We start from the raw sequence: 23,812 nt of genomic DNA on the forward strand, positions 1-23,812 counted from the left end.
CTGTGTCTCAATTCTTAGACCATCAAGTACAGTATGTTGTAATTAATACTGTTATAATGTAATAGTTACACTCATATACACGTTAACTTGTGCCTTTAAGTGATGCACATTAGCAGCCCTGCTGTCATGGGTGGACAACTGGGCACATTGTTGTTCCAGGCCTAGGCTGAGTGAGTTCGCAGGGCAAGCACTGACGTGGACAAGGACAATTTGAGCAAAATATATAGGTTTAATCCATGTTTTGTACCTGCAATATGAGCAACATAGCTGCTTGTCAGCCAGGCTGCAAGTACAGCCTTAGTTTCAAAGCTAACTATAATAATCCGAAGCAGTTATTATTCTAGAACTACATAACATTTTTTTAATCTGACTGGTCAGAAGGCATTGTTTTTTTTATTTTTTTTTATTTTATAACATCAGGTCTGACAGTAGTTCTGGCTGTAAATTAAATCACAGGATTATTAATTATAATTCCATATGTTATCATGTCTATAGTAACAACTAACACAGGACTTTGAATGGTGAACACTCCTCATAAACAGATTAAACAGATTAAAAGCCATATAATCTTTGATATGGTGAAGATTTCTGTAAGGAGACATGTATTTAACATTAATGGAAGGAGTCAGTGCTTTGTAACAGTCAGTAGGTTTTCTGCCTTTTTTGTCTTATTAACTTAAAGAGAAATAGAAAAAGAGACACTGGTCATAGAATGACTTTACAGCTGTGGTCAGTTAAGTGATAACATTAACTAACTTGTTTCAAGGATGTTCAACAACATGAAGTGTAACTATAAATGGTTAAAAATACAATGTAATTCATTAATGAGGTTAAAAAAATTTAACTGTTCACAAACAGCTGTAGTATAAGAGGAATAAAACACTTGCTGTTATTGGCTTATTTTCCTATAACAGCACACCCCGCCATCTTTTATTCCTTATATAATGTAATGTGTATGAGAGTTGTGGTCATTATTTTATCTCCTTTTAGCAGGATGGGCTTGTGTTTGTTCTAATTTGAACACTTAGTCACTAATATGTGGCCACTGAAGTACGGTGCTGTAAATATTTGGTCATCATGCTTTATTTTTTGTTTTGGGCAGCATGTGGTGCCACAGAAGCTTGGCGCTAAATTCCATAGCAATGCCAACATGCTAAAACGACAATCCAAGTCCATTATGTTCATGTTTACTCTATAACCAATGTCTACTCCACCAACTGCTGTCTTCCTCTAAATCTCAGCTACATTACTGCTGAACTCAAAATGTCAAATGGGGAAGACCGTAAAGACCACACGTCCCTCCCTCATGGCTCCACTGGCAGTCCTGCAGAAGAGCGATGGTGTTGGGATTGACAGGACCTCAGGCATTAAAGCTACCTGTTACATGGTCTCAGGGTTAATGCAGAGCACGCGCTCATTATTCTTAGTCTGGGACATGGATCCAACTATGCAATATGCAGCTTATTTTTACATTGCCTGAAATCAGTCATACAGTCTAAATACACATACTCCCACTAGAAAAAAAAATGGTGTCATTAATTAAAGATTAAGGGTGTGTTTTTGTTTCATTTGACTTCGCGCGTCCAACCATTTTGCAAGAACACAAGTGGGAGGTTCAAAATAGATGGACTGTGTGTGTATTTTATATCATGCTTCCAAAAAAAACTCAGAAAAAAAAGAAGATCATTTCGAAAAATGATGTTCGGCACTGATTCATTTATAGTGCACAGGCCTAGAATTAAATCATGTTTAACAAGAATGCAACAATTCTTCATCTAAAGACTGGCATGTGATAAATCTTTTAATACTCCACCTAATTAAAAAGGTTATCTTCGCTAATATTCCATTTTTTTTGTATTTTTTAAATAATATAATATTATTATATATTCATTCATTTTAACAAGAACCCATGAAAAAAACAAGGTATTTTACGCTTATAAACCAAACATAAGGTCTTGTTCCTGTTTGAGGAATAAAAAATGAGCAGTGTTCCCAGAAAATACAGTCATAAAGTCAATGCTTCTCCGGATCCCTTGTGTTTATTTCTACAACTCAGAACTAAGCAGGAAATGATTTAGCACAGCAAACATTGCTGTAAATGAGCAGTAGAGCTGTAGAATTGGAAAGTGATGGCTAACACAAAACATCAGTGTACTCACTGGCCTCGGTCATACCTCAAGCATTAGGTAAGGGTGATTTTAGACAGGCTTTGACTCTGTATATATCCTCCCTACATTATATCCCTGCATCCAATCCACTTTTTAGTAGTCTTGTGCGACAGATGGCTGTGTTTATGAATTCTCTGTCTACTTTCCCTCTCTCCTTTTCACAATGGTATGTCTATCCCTGTGGAATGTCAGACTGCTGTTTGCACCAAAAACAACACCCTAAAACTAATGTTCATTCAAACAACCAACCTTCTGACTTTGCCGTCTTTGGCCCAAGAATAATAAAGTAATCAAGCACTCCAGTCTCGCCTGGCTAAGAATAGGTGAGCGACTCCCGGAGATGCTCTGAGCAGACGGACTGTTCATAGTGCTGGAGGAAGGCAAAAGGAGGAAAAGTAGAGCAAGAAAGAAAGTGAGGAAGAGAGAGTAAGTGAGAGAATGAAGCTGAAGTATTCATCAGAGTTGTTGAATGACAGGGGTGTGCTAAGAGTTACACCAAGTGTCTATGCACAAACAGGACTCTGGTGGAGCCTGCAAAGCCATCGTCTCTCTTTCTTTCTGTTTCTGGTATAAATATATTATTAAAAGGAAAATCCACCTTGAATGACTTGCACGTTAATTTTTATAATTAACAATGGTGTCAAAGATTTATTAGAGTTTTTTTAAACTTCTTTCATCAATATATGGGTTTTGTCACTTAGGTTAATGGTTTCCTACATTACCCACAATCCTGTTTGACTAGCTGCTGATAGCACCACCAGTGGGATTTAGCCCTCGCTTCATCTCTACCTAAAGAGAGTGATGCAGCAGTGCTTTATTCCTTTAGTCTGTTCAATGCCTCATCTGCAAACTCTGCTCAAACAGATCAGCTTCCAAACCTTCAACTGTCATGCTGTCAAAGCCGGTGTGCATCTGATCTCGTACATCGTTGACTAGCGTAGCTGAGTCTCTGCTGTAACTCAGTGTAACTACATCACATAGCTGCACTGTGTTGCATTCGGCATTGCATTCTGAATCTTTGAGTGGATGTCACCTCTACTTCTACACTGGATATGTGACATAATATGACAATATGACATTGCTGGACAATGTTGAGTGAGAAGCTCTGGCTATTTTGTTCTGAGGAGCAAATATTGTAAATGCACTAGCAATGTACACTTACTTCTCATAGGAGTAGCAAAACACAGCATCAACCAATGAATTAGCACCGGAATTGCTAAGCACAACACAAATATTTCAATATAAGCACATTTAATGGTTTCAGGATGGTGTTCTGCATTTACCAAGTCATTCTAGTCATTCTAATAATAAATCACTGAACATAATTGCTCATAATTAACATTTAAATGTGTAGATTTGGGGATTTGAAGTTTAGAAGACTGAACAATGAGCATTGGGACATGGGCCAGGGAAATTCAGACAATATAATTATCTGCCTCCACATACATGTCCCATAAATGTCAGCGGCATTGTCAGGATTTAAACTTTACGTCTCTTGATGATCTCCTTTACTGCTGCGCCGCTTGGAAGCTGAGAATTAAAACTGTATTGTGTGCATCAACATGACTGTCACACTGAAGTGAAAAAGAAAACTGTTTCCAATAACCAGAGCTTGTCTTTTAGATAGTGAGCTAGCTCTGTTGACTGTGTACTGCTAGCACAGCAGTCTGTACACCTCTAACCCGATTGCTATAATGATTGCTCTTTCAAGCTAGCAGCTGAAATTAGCTACTTGGGGTTTTGTGCAACTCCGAGGCTGAGCAGTGAGCTAGCTGGCTAGTTCAGTGTGGAGATCAAAACTTTTACAGCTGGTCTGTGAGTTTTCATTACCTGACCTGTGTTCTTTGAATATTTCGTTATATGATCTGATTTGTGTTTTTAAGCCCCTCCCCCCACTTTTTTTTTTTTTTGCTAACTAGCTACCGTAAACTGGCCAGCCTCGTATCATCAGTGACTAGCATAAGGTTTCTCAGAAAACTTATGTTTTTAAAATTAGGTTTATCAAATAATCTCACACAACGTAATTTTAAGACACATTTAATGAAGCAGGTTTAATCCAACTGGCTGTTTTTTGAGAAGTAATTTTCTTCTTCTCTCAGATAGCTCTCCTGTAGTATTCCAATGTCCAGTTACAATTAACCTGGTGCTTTGTGGTTGGAAATGTACTAACACTCTTGTAATAACATGCAGCCTGTAATAAACAGAGTAAACAGTGCTCTAAAACAGGCTTATGGACCAACACTGAATAATAAGAAGCATAGGGATATTCATGGTTTCTGTAAACAGGTAAAGTTGAATGAAAATACGAGCCAAAAATACAGTCAAGCATGTTTTTATAAACCCTGTATTTATTACGTCTGAAGGGCAGAGTGGGAGAGTCCGAGCATTTTTTGGTTTCCTCCACACCCAGAACATTATGGTTTCACACCCACATATGAGTACATGTAGGCAGAAAGTTAACCAACAGTTGATTTTGGTGTTGTACCTGCAGAGAAGATTCCAAGGGGAGAGGCAAACATCCTGGCTGGTTTTGGCACATAGCTGCTTCCTGTGGCCAGAATTTGATGAGAACATCATCTGCAATATCATGTCTGAGTGGGGAAATCCACTCTACTGCTGTGTGAAAATGTTCAGATCTACAGATGGGTGACAAAACAAACCAGTGGTATGCTGTGGTTGTATTTTGCTGGCATGGTTTGGATTCACCTGTTCCCTTAGAAGGAAGTCAAAACAAAGCTTGTCTCTTGCCCAATGGGCGTGGTCTCTTCCAGGATGACTCCGCCCCCATTCACATGGCAAGAGGATCACTGAATAGATACATGAGGCATGTATATCATATGCTATGGCCTTTATAGTCACCTATAGGAGATTTAGGAGTGATGTGTTAAACAGCACTACCACCATCAAAACACCACCGGATGGATTATGTTTCAAAAGGATGATGTTCCTCTCCTCAGTACAGTTCCAGAGACTTGTAGAATCTACGCCAAGGCGCACTGAAGCTGTTCTGGTGACTCGTAGTGGTTCAACACCTTACTAACAGACTTTAGGGTTTTTCCTTTAATTCATTACCTAACTAGCAATAAATACAACTAAAGCCATCATTAGCTTGACACACATTATTTTGGACTTCTGTAATAAGCATCCTTAAAGAAACTTTGAGTTGTTGATTCATTTCGTTACTTTCCTCTCCTTTTTGGAGCAGATAAAGTCTGCCATTGAGTACCATTTTAAACAAGAACATTTTAAAAACACCAGGTTCTTGTTTTAGTAAGCGTTTTGGACACCCTCGCCAACCAACGCACCCTAATAAATCATGTTTTCAGTAAATAATTACAGGCTTACTCCAATTAGGAAAGGAAAAACCAGTCTGTGTAGTCCTGTAGTGCAGACAGAAGCTGTCTCACTGCCCAGAACTGTTCACTTTTTGTAACATGGTTGAGAACATGCATACAGCTGTGAACAGTGCCAAATGTGGATGCTGTATGTTAGTCTTGGTGTCTGCAAGTTGTATAAGTAGTCAACACTGTGGATGTTATCGCTGCTGGATGATGATCAGGCTTTATCCCTTTCCTCTGCTTGTCCGTGCTGACTTAGGGGCTGAGGAATTTCTCTGCTCTGTGCGTAAGATGGTGTGCCAGTGATGGGGCTGGCACACACACACACACACATAAATGTGCAGCATCTGGGTTACATGCAAACACACACACACACACACACAGACACACACAAGCAACAGATAACCTGATTCACTCAGTAAACCTCCAGGCTACCGGCTCTAACACACAATATAAAATACTTATATTTGGGAAAAATCAGTCGTTTTATCAGCATGATACAATTCCAGGTAAAACCATTTTGTCACAGATTGTGTCTCAAGGAATCCTTAATTGGCTTGTAATTTTTTTCACAGGAATTTTGCAATGAGCCGACAAAGAATAAAATTATTACAGTAAATTTCTGTGACTGTGTATCCCAGGAACACTGGGTGTGAGAAGGGAATGCACCCTTGATGGGACACCAGTCCATCACAGGGCACCATGCACACACGCATTCACACCAAGAGGCAATTTATCTTAGCTAGTCCAACTACTGCCATGTTTTTGGAACGTAAGATGAAACCTGAGAACCTAGAGTAAACCCACACAGACATAGGAAGAACAGGATCAAACCAGGGACTGTGGAGCTGTGAGGCAGCAACGTTAACGGCCGTGCCACTGTGCCAGCCGTTAAAGTGGTAGTTCAGAAATAAAATCAAATTTCATGCAATTTTCTACTTTCCCCAAAATGTAGTTGATCAAACAAGGCATATTATTTTGCTTCTTTACTCTACTCTAACTGTAGATAATGTAGCCAACAAGTAATGGACGTCTATGTCACCCAAAATATTTTCCATAAATACCTTCCCTTCAAATTTCAACCAGTTCTCCAGTGGTTAGCCAATGTAGTTTAGGACTGTTAAAATGAAAAACAATTTTAACTTTATATGGCAGCCATCTTGGACAACGAAATCACTTTTTTTACCTTAATGTAATTTGAGATGATAACCCCTCTCCTCACAAAGTTTGAATACATGCCTAAATCATTGACATAGTTAAGCTACGCAGTTAAAATATTTGATTATTGGAGGGAGAGTCCGTATTTCAGTCCACATTTTAGTGAAACTACTTTATCATCCACATGGTTGGCCGTGATGGCTGAAGTTCTTACAGCTTTTAGGTATGTGGTAAAGTTTTGTTCATGCTTATAAATTACAGGCCACACTGTGTTCTATACCAGAATGGCAAATCTGCCATGAAATTACTGCACAACTGAATGACTTGAGGCAGATATTTACAGAAAATAACAATTTACGGCTCCAGTGTGAGATCGGCTCAATCTTTAGTCAGCGAGAGAACACAGTTATTCAAGATAGTTAATCAGGATTTTGATACGCTTGGTGATGAGCAGCATCATACACACAACACACATCCCAGTTACGTAACATCCGGATAGATAAAAGTGGTTCACTATATAAGTGTATAGTATGTGCGCAGTGGTGCTTTATATAAGAGGACAGTGCCAGACATCCAGCAGATGCTTCCTCCTGAGATGTCCATGGGCAGCTGGACAAACAGCAATCTCCTTCTTCTCCCCTGCGTGACATATTTGAGAGAAGCTCACCATGGGCAGCCCCTGACGCACACAGACTAACACACTCAACAGCTCCTTGTCTTCCAGTGTAAAAGCTCACTGTGCAACATGCCTTGTGGCGAGTTCCCGACCGCTACAAAAGACCCTTTGCAGGCCTCCCTACTGACATCAAGGAAAGAGTGAATTTGCTGTTTTTGTGCACTGTGCGCCATATTTACGGTAAATAGCGGCAGGAGAGAACGGGCCTCATCCGCCAGTCAGACCGAATGTCCATGTGAGTCAATATTAGGCAGGAATACAGAGACAAGGAAGAATGGAGCAAGGAGAAGGGAAAGCGGGGGGATTTTCCAGACATCTTTAAAAACAGAAAAGGAGGGTATTCTGGCTGAGCTTCGGCTTCCAGCTGGCCAGGACAAACTGTCCTCCATTTAAATGGTGCTCTCATTAGCCTCAGATTTGGCTTTTGGCCTCCGTTCACATTACTGCTCATGAAACCTTGGATTTCTGTTAAACTGATGAGCTGCATAATGGCGTAATTATGAGCTGCGTAATGGTTTCAGCTAACGTGTGGCTGCATAAATGTGAGTTTACAGAACTTGAGCCATATGAACTTGAATACCAGGTCATCTTACACTAGTTATACCCCAACTCGTGACGTAAATCCCGTTCAGAATGTGATAATGCGTGCCATGGTGAACACATAGCAAGACAGTTTAATACTGTCCCAGCTCAGTCTTCACGAGTCACTGTGAACAAACACACAGAGGTCTTCATACAGTCCTGTCTGCAGACAGTCAGACAGCCTCCATCTGTACTTTACACTCAACGATCTTTACAATTACAACCAATGTGGACATAAATCCAGGTTATTGTCACGAGTATAATGAAATCATTATAGTTACATTTACAACCAAACTCATTTATATTTTACTTAATATGCAGAGAAATAGAGACATATAACAGATATACAGCCCTTCTGTGCTTAGGACAGTCACATTTTATTGAGAAAACTATGTGGTGATATTTGGGTACCCTTCATTAGGGAAGCCTCTGTACAGTTGACTTTTTTTTTTTTTACTCAAAATGCCACCAGAGGAATGTGTATTAGTTCAACTATGGTGAATACAGAAAACAATTTCTTCATCCATCACTTACTGGAAATGACAAGAGGGAATCATTAACATCCAAATATATACTGCATTATTGTGCTCATGTTAAATAAGATTTAAATATTTAAGTGATTAAAATCAAGGGAAATACACCCCATTTATCCAGACAAAATGAACCTAGCTGGCAAGACTTTGTCCCAGACACACTGCCTCGTTTATGCAGAAATTTCCCAAATACTGCAAGGTCTACTGTCTGAACCAATTAAATCCTTGGTCAGACTTCATTTTAATCAGCAACAGTGTTTGTTTTTACAAAGAACGCATGTCCAATATGCCTGTTTTTTTAATCCTGATAGTTCATTCAAATAGACAAAACAGACTTCGGTGGGTTTATAACTGAATTCCAAAAGAAACATAACTCAATTTCAGTATTAGTTTCTGTGATGTTTATTGTGTATCAGGGAAACAGCCTCAGCCATGGAATGTCTCTTGTAATAATGAAAGCACTGGGACATTACACACAGTCAGACTACATGTTTTTTTTTTTGGATGCCTACTTGCATTCTTACACAGCATGAATGAAATACTTCATGTAGTTACCGTCCGTTTCTAGTGGTCTACTCTGGAGTCACCAAAATTAAACACAAGTAGAAAAAAAAATACTCAGGTCTTAAAAGAAAAAAAAAAATTAAGAATACCATACCCTTACATTTTCATATGTAATAAATACAAAGAATTTAAAAGCAACTGTCTATACACATAAAATAACACAAAGCACATATCTGTAACAACAAGCTATAAATTAAATGCATTATAAAAATGTAATTTCTTGTACTCTAATACTGCAAACAATATTTTATTGCACTAAAAATAAAACAGAAATATTAACGCAAATAATACATATACAGTACAACTATTATAACACGTTATTCCAACATTATTTCAAGTTTTTGTTGAATACTCTTATGAAAGGAATTACATATAAACTGCCAGCTTACAAAATACAGAAAAATATGGAGGAAAAGATTTCCTAACATGTCCAAGATTTTAGTTCCTGCAGGGAAAAAAAATGAATTACTCGCTAATTCTTTAAAGTATGTAATGAATGTAATTATAATTCAGCAACAGAATAAATAATTTATGTTTAAATCAAATGTCACTCAACTGAGTTAAGTAAAATTAGTTAAAAACTAGTGATGGATTAATACTGATTGAAGTAAGAATTATTATACAATGAGAAAACATTCATCTCACCTGCTTATCCTGCAATTTTGAGTCTGGACGTGATGACCGCTGTAGGAAACCTCACAGCGCACCACATTGTTGGAGAAATCAGACTCAGGAACCAGGTAATTTGGGTTAACTGTGATCTACAAACATGTATAAAAAAAACAACACTTTAAAGCTTATCAGTGTGTGTTACTGGTTATATCTGAGTGCTAGATTCAATAAGCAGCACACTTCTCACCTTAAGGATGTAGTTACCAGGAGGAACATCTGTGATGTCGATCCACTGGCAATCAATGTTAGCAGCATAGGTGTCATGGCAGCCGGGGCTCAAACCCTACAACACATAAAGTCATCAGTGTGTTATACGTGCGTGCATGAGTATATTACCTCATTTGTTGTGTTTATGTGCTGTATGTGGGTTTACCTGTGTGTGTGCAGTGCAAGCGTAGCGACGATGGAAGCCTGGGTTACAGCCAGTGTCCTCCAGACAGAAACTGGCTTTGTGTCCCTCTGCCACCTTACGGCCAGTGTTTACGTCCAATAGATCATAGAGACTGAACGCATCCATGCTGTGGTAATGCCTGTGGAATGTTCACACAGGAAGAGGGATTTATTACATTTAACCCTATAGCAAAATCCCCAGTCTTACAATGTTGAATTTGGCTCCTGATGAACAGTTTAACTCCTGATGGGCTTCTTCAGGACAAAAGTAATTGTATAATAGTGCTTACTGATGACAGCTGTGCCATTCCCATTGGTGTCTGGGTTTTACGGGCAGGAAGTCTGCTGTGCCGAGGTTTCGGACCTTCTGGGGGAAGCGCAGCAGAACCCTGTAGTCGAGGTCCCTGACTGCTGGTCTATAAGCTGACCTTAGGAAGAACAAATAACACCAGTAACAGGTGGATGAATTAATTGGGACATAAAGTCTTATGGGTGTGATCTGCACTGATCAGTGATAATTCATACACAGTTGTTAATATTTGTTGGTTACTAGATCTAAAGAAACACTATTTGATCTATGCATGTCTTGGATAATGTTGTAGCTTCAACATTATTTATTCCAATAACACATAGTTGAATACAATGGATCTGCACTGCATCCATGCATTCTTTTTAATAGGACACTTAATTAGTGATGACTTACCGCGCGAGACAGTTCTCTTCAGCTGCGCACCGGAGCGCATACATCTGCATGCGCTGGATGTAGGAGCCAGCCTGAATGGAGTACGGATCTGGCACGAGGTCCGGGAGCCCTGCACACAGCACACACGAGATGAACAGTTATAGGTTAAATCTATCATTCCTAAAGGAAAAGATTCTTAATGTCGTTCACAGCTCACCGTTGTGGAAATATCTCGTGCCGTACCCAGTTCCAGGTGGAGGACGGCGCGTGCGCGCGGTACCAGCCCGTCCGCCTGATGGATACGCGTTGTAGAAAACGGTATTCCTGTGGTTTTTCTGTGGGTTCCAAGGGTCGTCGCCGATCATGTTGTCGGGTGTCTCTTCTTCCTCGCTTGTTCCGAGAGAACCAGGCGCTGGAGCGACGGCATCACCCACGCTCTCCTGCCCAGTGATCGTAGGATCAGGATAGGATTGCTGCGCGCTCACGCTCTCCACGCGCGCGCTTTCCAAGTTCGCGGGCGCTGCGCTCTCCGGATGCAGCTCTTGAACTCGGTTCGCGCTGTTATCATCCTCCGTGGTCGAGGTTGATCTTCTCGGGACGCCGCTACCCGAGTAGCCTGATGGTTGCGCTGGATTTGTGTTTGACGCGGCGGCGTTGGCGTAACGTCTTGCGCCCGGTGCCCCCGCGAGTCCTTGCCGTGGAGGTGCGCCCAGATTCGCGTTCCTAGCACCCGCTGCGCGGCCGCTCGCCACGAAGTAGGGTCTGCCGTCCGGTCCCATGACCGCGGACGCCGTTCTGCTGGAACCTGAGCGCGACGTCGTTACGCGAAAATGCGCCGAAGCGTCTCGCGCTTCTCCAGGAGAAAGGGGGCTGGCCGCCTGGCTCCGGCTGCTCAGGTACACTCGGGACTCCCTCCTGGAGTGTAAGGGTGAGTGGTACTCGGTGCCGGTACTCAGTAAGCTGTACACGTGCCCGTTGTTCTCCCACTGGATCCTCTGCGTCCACGGGCTGACTCGGTCCCGCGCGTGCTGCCCGACGACCAAACTGACCAGCGCGCAGCATAAAAGCAAAACGACCAGTTTTACCATCTTGACCACAAAACGATTAAATCTAAAGGACTGAAGAGATGTTTTTCCCTCTGAAGACTTTAACTGAAGAGAAACACTGCTCCACCACCTCACTGATTTCACTGATTCTGCCCCGCACTCTGGCCTCCTCGAGGAAACTAGAAGAGGCAGCGCCGGCCGGGCATTTGTCAGAAACGATCTAGTTTACACACGCATGCACAGACCGGGTTCATCCTCGACGACGAAACTGACTTAACTCTTTCCCACCCGAGTCCACGTACACCTCGTGCTGTCATTCCGGCCCATAATTGTATTGACCCGAAGCAAACTTTGCGCACAGGCGCCAGTTTTAGGTCACGTGTCTGTCAACGTGGGGAACGTTGTCTCCGTGCTGGCATCTGCACAGGCCACGAACTGTCCTGTTATCCAACAGTAAACATAATACGCCTACTATGAGACTTGTGGGCAACGTCCCAAACCGCATACTACAGTGCTAAATAGCATGTCATAACTGGTAAGAAACGACAAGCTACTGTGCTCAGTCGGGGTGTAAGGACACTAGCCTTATTCTAGCATTGGTTTCTGGACCTTCATTTTTTATAGAGGTGTCCTAAATGGTGAAGTAAGGGATGATTGCATTGAGCTTGAGTGGACAGGGGACCCAAGGAGACGACATCTGGCCAGAAAGAATTGTCTGTTACCATGTGTATACAGTGAGCTGACAGGGGTGGTGAGAATGGCACACAATTTGAGTCATTCATGAACAATAAAATTTGGCATTCTTGCTACCTCTTTTACAAGGCTACAAAACATTTCCAAGTATTTGAGATTCAGGTTTATTTTCAGATTGCACTGAGATTCAGAATTCTCATGCTGTGGACTGTAACTGTAGAAGAATAAATGAATCCCCCATCAACATCCAGATTGAGGATATTTGGCTCTGAGTGACTAAAAGGGAACATGAACAGAAAATTGGATGATTATTAACAGGGATCCCAGTATGATGGAAAATGAATGGCCACATAATGACATACAGCACTGTGCAAAAGTCTTAGGCACACTATTTTTTTTTAGTACAAACTTTGTTATAGATTTTTATCTTATGACTTCTAGATGATTGAGTCATTACATTACAAAAACATTTTAGATTTCCAAACATTACTTTTCCAGCACAAAATGAGTTACAGAGAAATGTTTGTATGTCAGTAAAGAAAGCAACATATTACATAAGAGAGCACTTTTCAGACAAAAAAACATAATGAAGGCTGCTGGGTTTTGCTGCAAAAATAAGAAGCAAGTGCGACAGTCACGCGAAGTGGCTGCTTCTGCAAGATTCTCAGTAACACTTACAGCTCATTTCCTTACAAAACTGCACACATTGTACCTGAGACTACTATTTATTTTTTAAAGCGAAGGATCGTCACACCAAATATTGACTTTGTTTCATTTATTACTGTTTACTGCTCTTTATAGTATTTTTTTTTATGTAGAAACATTTAATTTTATTATTTTTGAAGGCATCTTTGCTCTATAGCATTTCTTTGCATGTGACTAAGACTTTTGCACAGTACTGTAATTATATATAGTTGGTGTATTGTTCCTAATATTCTAGGAATTTGGGTAAAATGCATACAGTGATTGTAAATTGTAAACTGAAATAAAATATATTTAATTTGAGAAATTATTAAATGTAGTAGCTTCCACCAGTGTCACCCATGTGGACATACTCCTTAAAGCATTCATCTGACTATCTTTAAATTTCCAAACCCTGGTCTTGGAAACCCCCCTGTACTGCACATTTGAGTGTTTTCCCTGCTCCTGATTCAACTAATCAGCTAATTAACAGCTCATTCTGAATTGAAGTGGATGTGTTAGAGCAGGGAAAAGAGTTAGAAACCTGTGATTTACGTAAAAAAAAAAAAAAAAAAAAAAAAAAAAAAAAACTAATTGGATGCTCATCAGCCGTCCACAAGGTGGCGCTACACGTTCAGTTATTGAAGAAAAACAATGCCTGCTCTTGAATTATAGCCTGTAACCCATACAATATCAGAACAATCTGAACAAATCTAAGCAGAGGAGCTTGGCTTGAACTTGAGAAATTTCAGGTAACTGGTGTGAACAAAGGAATGAGAGTAACTTCATACCAAACCTTTAATTCTGCAACATTTGCAAAATTTACAAAAGTAGAACACTATTGGGATATCTGAATCCAACATGATTTTCTTGAGATGTTGTACTATATTTCTCTTGTGATCACAGATCATATTTCACCTCTGATTGTGTGAATAATATGTGATCACGTGAAAAAGTCAGCAAGCCTTGAAATTGGGCGCGTGACCTCAAGTAGCCACGTGACATCACGTGACCAATGTGTGATCACGTGAACAGACTGACTCAGGTGAGAAACTCGGGGTTGAGGAATGAAACCACATGGAAAATGAACAGATGAAAATAAATGAATCGTGTGAGGAATCACATGAAAATAAATAAATAAATAAAGACACATCCACACATGAAGTATCTAAAAACAGCATGTGAATCCTTTGATTATTCACACGTGAATATCATCGTGATAAGGAATAAATGTGTCATGCCTACAACAACCAACATACTGAACTTTCCATGGTATAGGGCTAGCTATATCTTGAATAGAGTTACTATAAATAATAATGAATAAATAATAATTGGAGATAAACAGCTGTGCGTAAATGCGCAACGCCTCCTGCGCTCCCGTATCATCTCCTCCTGGAATGGCCTCTGGAGTAGCCCGATACGTGTGTAATTAAATTTCTGATGACATACATTGGAAAATAACCAGACAACAGGCGTTATAAATAAACAAATACACAAATAAACAAGTAGGCAATTAATTTTGTACTGCATATTCTTATACATTTTATAGCTCACATCTTTACGCATAAGCTATATATATATTTTTTTCTACACTATATTATCCCGGGTAATTCCATCTGTCCTGGGTAGTCTACAGTTGCCAGCCAAATAGGGCAAAAGCACACCAAGCATCTGAAGTCTATTATTAACCTGTAAGCTGATCTATTTTTTCCATAATAACCCCGGGACCACCTCCTCCGCTATACAGCGTATAAGAAGTGCGGATCCAGGAGAACTGTTTGGCTCAAGACACTTCCCTCCACCAGGATACTAAGATACAATGTAGGCTCCAGTAAGTATAAAATATTACATTGAGTGTTTAATTGTGTATCTAAAAGTGGACAAAAAAAATAAGAGTAAAATCCAATCACAAGCAAACGTTTGGACGCTCTCAGTTGTAGTAGAAAAAAGGATTGCAAATTACTGGAAATAAAATATATGCAAATATTGGAAATAAAATTGATCAAAATGTCTTGAAGCTCCTGAAACATTTTGTGTTGTTAAATAAAAAAATGTTGAAAAGAAAATCCCCTTATGCTCCCGACATCAAGCTAATATGTTTCTACACTTTGAAATTATTTCGTTTCATGAACCTAGGTTATCCAGAGCGACACATCTTTGCCTCATGTGAGATTAAAACGAAGATGGTCTTAAGATATCCCCCAAAAGGAATATGCTTGCCTTATTTTTCTATACACCCGAAGCCGCGTAAAGAAACAAGGAGTTGCCAGCTAAATGATAGCGACCTGTGGGCTGAAGGTCACCTTTACTTTCCTTCTGATCATATGGAGTTACGGCAGGTGAGAAAATGTGCAAAAGACGCTTTAATCTGCAAAAATGTGCAAAAGACGTGGTAATCTGCGAGTCCATGCTGGGATACCAGAACTTCCTAAACGCTCACTCAGAGGATTACTGTGGGATTAACCATTTCTGACCATTTGATCCAGTGTTGCCAACTCTTTTCAGGGGAAAAGTAGATAAGGCATCCTTTAAAAAGGCTCTAGGAGACGCCAAATGACGTCATATGCTAATTAGTCATGATCATTTGCATATCAAAACATGTTACATGAAGAAGGAAGATTTTCTGAAGACACTTAGAACAGAAGCTCAGTTTTATTAAATCATAATAGATTAAAACTTACTTCTTACGCAAAGAAGAATTCTTTGGTCATGGTACCACTAAAGAACTATTTACACATTTACAAAATACTATAATTTCTATCCAAAAAACAAAACAACAACAACAACAAAAAAAAAAGCAGTGGTAGTAAGGGTTTGGGAAATAGACACAAAAGAAATGGTTATGGATGGAATAACTCACTTTCATTAATCTCGCCAAGAAGAGAGTTTAAAATGAAGAACAGAAAAGTGCATGGGTGGGACAAATATTGGTGATCAGTGATTGGTTGTTGGGAACAATGGTGATCAGTGATTGGCTGTTGGGAACAATGCTGATCACTGATTGGTCATTGGGAACAATGCTGATCAATGATTAGTTTTTGGGACCAATGGTGATCAGTGATTGGTCATTGGGAACAATGGTGATCAGTGATTGGCTTTTGGGACCAATGGTGATCAGTGATTGGTCGTTGGGAACAATGGTGATTGGCTTTTGGGAACAATGACTCCCAGAAGAGCAACTCAGTCAGGTTTTAAACACTGGTGGTGAGTCGGCTGAACCTGCTCACTCAACTCATGTGCTGTGATGTGAACCGGGGAGCCGTATCAAGTGCCGAACAGTTGCACAACTTCTGCTCAAAAAGTCACTTGATTGTCGCTAGACCCTTTTAAAATAAGGTCTAAAAGGTCACTAAGTTGGCAACACTGATTTGATCCACTGTTTAGCTTGGTGTTAAGTAAAATAATATATTATAGGTACATGCAAGTGTATTCATATTTATTCATTTGGTAGATGTTCTTATCCAAAGAGAGTTGCAATTGAGCAGAGCAGATTAATGGCCCTGCAGTAGCTGTTTAGCAGTGCTAGGATTTGATCAAACAATCTTCTGATTATCAGCCCACAGCCTTAACTACTAAGCCATCACTTCCCCTCTTATGATTTCACATATTCATCCCTTCAACTGATTACCAAGTTATATGCTGTAAAGCAGCTGACTAATAGACTTCATTCTAAAATAACCTGGCAGCAGAATATCGTATGACTGAAGATGAATTTGACATACTGTGTTGGCACAGCTGTCACAAGACTGAGAATCAAATGTTAGCACATGCCTTACATATCACAGATTGTAAGATTTTTATTGTGGCCAGTCCTCTTTGAGATATGGACACGACTGCATCAGCTTATGTCATAAATATAATGTCAAGGAAGTGTCCTAAATCAAATTAAAAAAAGTCCACCCCAAGTGCTTAGTTTGCCATTTAGGGCAAGAACATGAGCGGCAAGCCAGAGGAACTCCAAATGCTACTGGCCATATGCGGATATGTTCTATCATATTCACATATCAAACATCCTGAATGTCAGTACTCATACTGCGTAGGAAGGGCTAAGGAATGATAGAAGGTCAAGCACAAGAGAAGGTCTTAATATGTGATGAAATGTTCTATCATCTAAAACATGCTTCTTAAGCTTAATGTGTCTAGGTGTTATTTTAGACTTATGAATCTTTATAGAAAGCTCAATCTATAGTCATGTATAGTCTGTTAATCTCTGAATGAAAAGTATACACAATAGTAACACTTCATATTATGATTCTCTTAACTAATATTATTTACATTATTAACAAACCATAAACTTCAGCGTCAATGCACCATAAGTAAATTTAACAAAGTAATTAACACTTGTATTAAGAGTTTTTTTTAATCGGACCAAATAAGATGAATAACGAATAATAATGAATTAACCAATATTTATTCTGTCTGTGATTAAAAATAAATCCACAAAGACCAAGATGCCCCAATATGTGGCTGTTTGTAGAAATCATCTGCGAATATGAATACTATTCCAACATTTAAACCTTGAGACCTGAGTTTCAATAATCATCAATATTTGCTTAAATATCCTTTAATTTGTTCATTGATAATTAATGTGCTCTTAGGTTTAGTCATGGATGGAGCTCATGTAAATGCATTTAGTTATCATTTAAACAAAAATGCGTTAATCCATTAGTTAACTTACTTTGTTAAAATTACAATTTATTAATGTTGAAGTTTAGAGTTTATATAACTAACAAGTAATAATGTTAGATAATTGTAAAGAATTCCCGAAGAAGTTTATAAAACAGTATAAACTTCATCTGGACACAAAACCTTCTTAAAATGACCTCTGCTAATAATCCAGTACTACTATTACGCTAACAGAACTGTTTGAAGAACAATGGGACTACGTGTGACCGGCTGACATGTGACAAATGTGTGAAATATTCACAGAGACACACATATACACAGCTGTTGCTGTTTTCCAGCTATTCCAGTTATGAAGGTTTGGGATTAACCTTCAGCTCCTATTAGAAATCTCTTTCGCAGCAGGTTCTGAGGAGCAGAGTCAGATCCCAATTGTATATATTGTATTATCATAATAAAGCACAGAGAAATGTGTAGGCTTGTAATTACTTCACATTAACCCCTTAAACTCCCACCACCCATTAGTAGTTCCAGACTCCAGTAACTAGTTCAGTGTAGTTACTGAATAATTCACAGTAGTTAATAATCATTTTAAATAACTGAATAATAATTATGAAGTTTAAGGGGTTAAATCAGCAGCCTGTCAGGCAGCTGTCAGACATTATAATACCCAAATGAGCCAAGTGCATTTGGGAGATCAGTGGTGATTATTTCTTTTGGCAGTAGAAGTTTACTGGTTAAGGTTCTGCTCTAGTGTTTGGAAGGTTGTAAGTTCAAATCCCAGGACACTGAAAGAGAGCCGCTGTTTGGGTCCTTGATCAAGCCCCTAACCTCAAACAGCTCAGTTCCGTGCCTGTATTCCTCCTTATTTGTACATCAATTTGGACAAATGTGCCAAATATATAAATTACTGTACAAACATCTTGACTCATGCTTTCATAAATAAAGAAATAAAACATTTAAACATATAAAAAAAATAAGTATAATGAGTAGTTAAAGAAACAACTAAGCCATAGTTTACCTTTAAAAACTCACAGTTCCTATGGAGACTTTGGCTTCTCCATACATTATTACTCTATTATTTAATATGCTACTTACTTTAATGACATACAAATGTGTCTCTGTAGCTTTTAATTTTTTAAGTATGAACAGTTGGAAGTCAATTTGGTCATTTCTACTGACAGAAGAAAATTCTTATTTTTAAAAAAAAAAAGGATATGACATTGACTTACAGCCCTGTCCCTATGTAGCTATCTTCGGTGTCCCTCCAGACTACCTCTGTCTGCCAAATAACAAAAACTAAATGCCATAGGCTTTGCGTCTCTTGTAGCTCATAGGCAAATACTTTTACATTGGAAATCACCTAATCCCCCATCTGAACTGACTCATAGACAGAATGTAATTTATGAAGTTAGAAATAGCTACGTATACACTCAGTGCCTCTACACACAGAATCTATAAATCATGGCAACCTCTGATCTCAAGAATCTGGCTATATTTATATCTTAAGTGAATGTACAGGTTGTACTTTCTTGCCACATGTACAGTATCTTAATCCTTAGTTAATACTGACAAATGTATGCGGTAAAATGTGACTAGTTGTAACTCTATTATTAAAGACCGCCAGCAGGTTGGGGTTCCTTATTATTTCCTGTTTAACTTCTGTCTTGGTTATTGTTTTTTTAAAAACAAAAAAAGAGGTGGGCTTTTTCAACAGTATTGGACATTAATTTTTTTTTTAAAAAAAGGAACAGGGACCTTGATGGATTTGACTATCCATGACCTGTATAAGCCTCCTACATGACTCTACAGTAAAGTGTTTTACCTGATTCTTGTTGTATAATTTGGCATTAAATGGCTCATGGCGATAAATATGACCTTCTCCTCCCACCTGAATCCTGTCAGACCAAAATTGGGGATAACTTGATCTAGAGCTGAACTACCAGTGAACCTTTTTTCCCCTCTCGCCGTCTGTGGTGCTGGAGAGAATGCCAGTCTGCTTCTCACCTTTCACCCAGGCAGATCTCGTGAGTGCAGGATGACACCTCGGTCAGGGAAAGTGGGGCGATGGTGGTGCTGGTGGTGGTAGTGGTGGTGGGTGTGTATCTGTGAGAGCAAGGGCAGATATATTTCAAGAACCCATTCCTAAATATAACCTGCCTCTCTCCCACCCTCCTCCCAGTTGCCCTGAAGTAGGCACTCTCATCCCTCATGTAGCTCTCATTACCATGCACAAGATAAGACTCGCTCTCTTATCAGCCGATGGTGGCTTTTTATGTCTGAGCACGTGTCATTGAGAAAAACACTGTGCATAGTATAGGAAGGAGATTTTGTACCAAAATGAATGAGATTTGATTCAATATGTATGTAGCATCATTCATAAGTATTCATACATTCACATTAACATTTGCAGTCCCTCAAACTTGCAGATTTACATTCCTTGCTCATGTAACCACACACTTTCCATATCAGTCTCACTATTTTTAAAGCTGTAATCAGTCATAACCTCTTTAAGCTATGACATTTACAAGATGTGGTTAAAAGTGATTCATTATATGTATATACTGTATGTGTATATGCAATCTGTTTTGTGATGTTTCAAACACAAGGAATAAAAACACAACCACAAGTAAATCCAAAGTCTTTTTTCATTGTGAATGTTTTTTTGTTCACAATTTATGTTAAAAGTGAACAGCCAGCCATGCTATACAGCCATTCATCTATATTCCAGCAGCCATAGATGCTTTTTATATAAAAGAAAAGCTACATACAATAGAGCAATACAAAATTGTTGGCGCATCTAAAATAAGTCATTTTTCCATTATAATATTTACAACGTTCATATTCCATGGTAGAACTGATTTCTCTTAATTTACTATTTACAGTTCTGTACACAAGCAACTCCAGGTGGTTTGGCTGGGCTGAAAAAGAAAACAGAAAAAGACATGGTGGTTAAGAATGGAATGAAATAAAACTGAATGGAATAATGAAACAAACAAGCGTGACTCAAGAATCAGAGCTTCACCTATAACTTATTCAGCAGGGTGTTCTGGAGGTCCTCGTAAACCTGGTTGTAGAGCTCATCCTTCGATTTTGTGCCATCCAGATATCCTGTAGGTACAAAAAAAATTAAAAGATGAATGTTAACTACAGGCTAATGATCTCTCTTTATATCCGCTGATTGATTAATCACTTACGAATCGGTATGCAGTTGCTCTCCATCTCTTTCCTGTGTTTCAAGTACATGGGCCACACGTGACCGTCAAACAGACCAGGAGGGTCAGGAACTGTGTAGGTTCTTGTGCTATGGTGAGGAAACAACCAACAACTCAACAATGAATAGGCAAATTTTTAATCCGAACTTCTCAATGTGACTGTTCTATAGTGTTGCGAGTCCTACCTTCTTCTCCACTTGCACTCCTCGTATGGAATGGTCACATAGTAGCTCTTGTCAAAGATTTCAATCAGAGGTCTGCAAAGCAAAGTTAAACGCTGTAGCATATAAGAAACCAAGTCGAAAGTCTAGCAAAATGCCAAAGAAATGCAAACCCACTTGTAATTATAGAGCAGAAAGCCCTCCACAATGAGTATGTGGAGCTCTCTCTCAGGGTCAGACCCGTCAGTTAAGGGCGACAGGGTCACCCCATGAGAGCGAGCAAACTTCACTGGGTTCTCGATCCAGCCTTTTACAGTGTTCACCATGGCCTCCATGTCCAGGGCTGTGATCACTGCACAGGGGCGACAGACAAACAGAGAGCACGTCTCACAAACCACGATAATGGCTCTACGAAAGATAACTTTTTTTGCCTTCTGTATACTTTTTGTTTTTTCTTTTTAGAGAGGTTAATGGTTAATATCAAGATGTTATAACATTTACAAACAGTCAAATAGTAACCATTACAAAGAAATTTTAGGTTTTAGGTTCATGTTACAGAAAAAGGGTAAAAAAGTATGGTCATGGAAAGATGAGTAATACATTACTGTCATTTATTTTTCCTACAGCCGAAAGCCACTCTTACCATCCCACTGTCTAAAGCCGTCCTCCCCGACCTCTATTTGATCTTGGGGCTGCAATAACAGTGACCAATAAAACATTGCTGCAGATCGCGCACGCAGTGCTGATCCCACCTGGACATACGACGCCAAGCCCTCAGGCTAAACATGGCTGTCTTGTTCAGTTCAGTTTACTTTGCGTCAATTAATTTGGTTAACTAAACCTCAATCAGGCAGTTAGGCCTTGACTGGAAGTTCAGTGTAACTGAATCGAATATTTAGGTTTACTGAACTGAATTTACATGGGTGTAGAAAGCTCAATGCAGATTTACTGATTATTCATTACGGTTCTTAATAATTTTTTAAAATGATGGTACAGTAAATTGGTTTCATTGATAATGGAGAGGTTCATGTAAAAATGTAATTGCTGTGCTGATGTAGTGTGCGTTGTGTATGCCATGAGTACAGTTAGTACTCATTGATTAAAAAAAAAAAATTAGTGACATGAAGACAACTCTAACACAAATGAATGTCTGCTACCTCTTCATCTATGTGTGTGATGCATCTAAGGTTAATCGAGAGGTAAAATCGAGACATTCATTTCAAGTGTGTTTGAGGGTGGCTGTCCAGGAGAACACCAGCGTAGGAGTGTAAGAACCACATGGCACGGACAACAAGAACACACCCACAAAAACAGTACACAAAAATCCTACAATCCTCACTTTACCTGTATGTTCCCTACGGTCATCCTATACCACCATATGTGGGTTACAATCATCTGCTAACCTTACAAATCTGTAATCTTGCAGATCAATAGAAGCTAGACTCTTATATGCATACTCAGTAACAGGCGGAGCAAAGGTGGACATTACATACCTTGAAAAAGTCATCTTGATGTATTACACAACAATTTGGAAAGATCTTCACAAGCCTATTGGTCAGGGTGGTTTTCCCACCATTGGTCACACTGCAGATAGGAACAAACACAGACTTTTCATTCATAACTGTATCATTCATTTCATCAGCTCCCAGATCCTCTGTAGTTCATCAATAATTTATGCAATCCTTAAAAAACTTACCCGCCTATTCCAATGATACACTTCATTTTAAAAAAGATTTCTCTTGGTCTTTATAATGTCAAGCAAACACGGCGAAAAAAGAAAGAAAAAAGTAGTGGGAATGCTTTATTTTCTCTCTTTCCTCCTCCTTTCTCCCACACTCCCCTCCTCTGTACTATTTCATTGATCGACTTGGCTTTCTTGTTGAATATATAGCCGATTCCGCTTTGCGTCACTCAGCACATTGCCCCGCCCCTTCTTTCCGCATAACCAATCATGGTCTTCGGAACGTCGGCTCTCGTCTAATCACAAGGCAGTTCGCTGAATTTGCATGCCAGCTCCGCACCTGTCGTCTCTCGTCACACCACGTGGAAGCAGACCAAGAGAGCGACCAGTCATTAATAACCACACAATGCTTCAAATTGTTTTAAAACAAAGCTTCCAGGTTAAATATCACGTATAAATACCCAATCATTCTAGATACACGATGCAGACGTGACAAAAGGGTTTTCGGCCTTGCAAGCTTATGAATGATTTAATATCACGTTCATGTATAAGCTAGTTCACTATGGGTGTGTGGCACTAAGCCAGATCACACTGTAGATATATATATATATATATATCAAGAGACATCAAGAGACATCAAATTTATATACAGATATGTATATACCTACATATATATATATATATATATAAATTTGCAGTTTTATAAGGAAATGAGCTGTAAGTGTTACTGAGCATCTTGCAGAAGCAGCCACAGTTCTTCTGGAGACTTTGACTGTCGCACTTGCTTCTTATTATTGCAGCAAAAAAATTTAATTTTTAATATAGAAGTCATTAAGTAAAAATCTATAACAAAGTTTGTACTAAAAAAAATAGGGTGCCTAGACTTTTGCACAGTACTGTGTATGTATGTGTGTGTGTGTGTGTGTGTGTGTGTGTATACACATATACA

General features: G+C 39.2%; 2 protein-coding genes across 3 annotated transcripts; both read right to left on the reverse strand.

The window, feature by feature from the left end:
* Window positions 1-8,096: 8,096 nt before the first annotated feature.
* loxl5b (lysyl oxidase-like 5b) lies at window positions 8,097-12,104 on the reverse strand. The gene is made up of 7 exons (XM_026925155.3): window positions 10,981-12,104; window positions 10,785-10,893; window positions 10,372-10,509; window positions 10,065-10,221; window positions 9,879-9,974; window positions 9,665-9,780; window positions 8,097-9,464 (listed from the first exon to the last, which is right to left on the reverse strand). The coding sequence occupies exons 1-7, from the start codon at window positions 11,849-11,851 to the stop codon at window positions 9,458-9,460; spliced, it is 1,494 nt and encodes a 497-aa protein (XP_026780956.3). The 5' UTR covers window positions 11,852-12,104; the 3' UTR covers window positions 8,097-9,457.
* Window positions 12,105-20,436: 8,332 nt separating this feature from the next.
* On the reverse strand, window positions 20,437-23,046 carry nmrk2 (nicotinamide riboside kinase 2). 2 transcript variants are annotated; one of them, XM_026925765.3, is made up of 8 exons: window positions 22,879-23,046; window positions 22,676-22,766; window positions 21,826-21,874; window positions 21,360-21,534; window positions 21,207-21,278; window positions 21,004-21,110; window positions 20,832-20,917; window positions 20,437-20,727 (listed from the first exon to the last, which is right to left on the reverse strand). In XM_026925765.3, exons 1-7 carry the CDS (start codon window positions 22,902-22,904, stop codon window positions 20,832-20,834), a joined length of 606 nt encoding a protein of 201 aa, XP_026781566.1. In that variant the 5' UTR covers window positions 22,905-23,046; the 3' UTR covers window positions 20,437-20,727. The 2 variants fall into 2 exon arrangements, with proteins under 2 accessions (XP_026781566.1, XP_053083569.1); XM_053227594.1 differs by lacking the exon at window positions 21,826-21,874 and having other exon boundaries at window positions 22,879-23,031.
* Window positions 23,047-23,812: the final 766 nt, after the last annotated feature.

This window comes from Pangasianodon hypophthalmus, chromosome 21, assembly GCF_027358585.1.
Source record: "Pangasianodon hypophthalmus isolate fPanHyp1 chromosome 21, fPanHyp1.pri, whole genome shotgun sequence".
NCBI classification, from domain to species: Eukaryota; Metazoa; Chordata; class Actinopteri; order Siluriformes; family Pangasiidae; genus Pangasianodon; species Pangasianodon hypophthalmus.

Coding starts and splice junctions, on each gene's coding strand:
- loxl5b (XM_026925155.3), bottom strand. CDS start 11,851: ATGGTAAAACTGGTCGTTTTGCTTTTATGCTGCGCGCTGGTCAGTTTG. Junction 10,894..10,980: donor CACGAGATATTTCCACAACG/GTGAGCTGTGAA, acceptor TGCTGTGTGCAG/GGCTCCCGGACCTCGTGCCA. Junction 9,975..10,064: donor CTTGCACTGCACACACACAG/GTAAACCCACAT, acceptor TATGTGTTGTAG/GGTTTGAGCCCCGGCTGCCA.
- nmrk2 (XM_026925765.3), bottom strand. CDS start 22,904: ATGAAGTGTATCATTGGAATAGGCGG. Junction 21,875..22,675: donor ATCAAGATGACTTTTTCAAG/GTATGTAATGTC, acceptor CTGTTATTGCAG/CCCCAAGATCAAATAGAGGT. Junction 21,111..21,206: donor GAGTGCAAGTGGAGAAGAAG/GTAGGACTCGCA, acceptor TCCTCACCATAG/CACAAGAACCTACACAGTTC.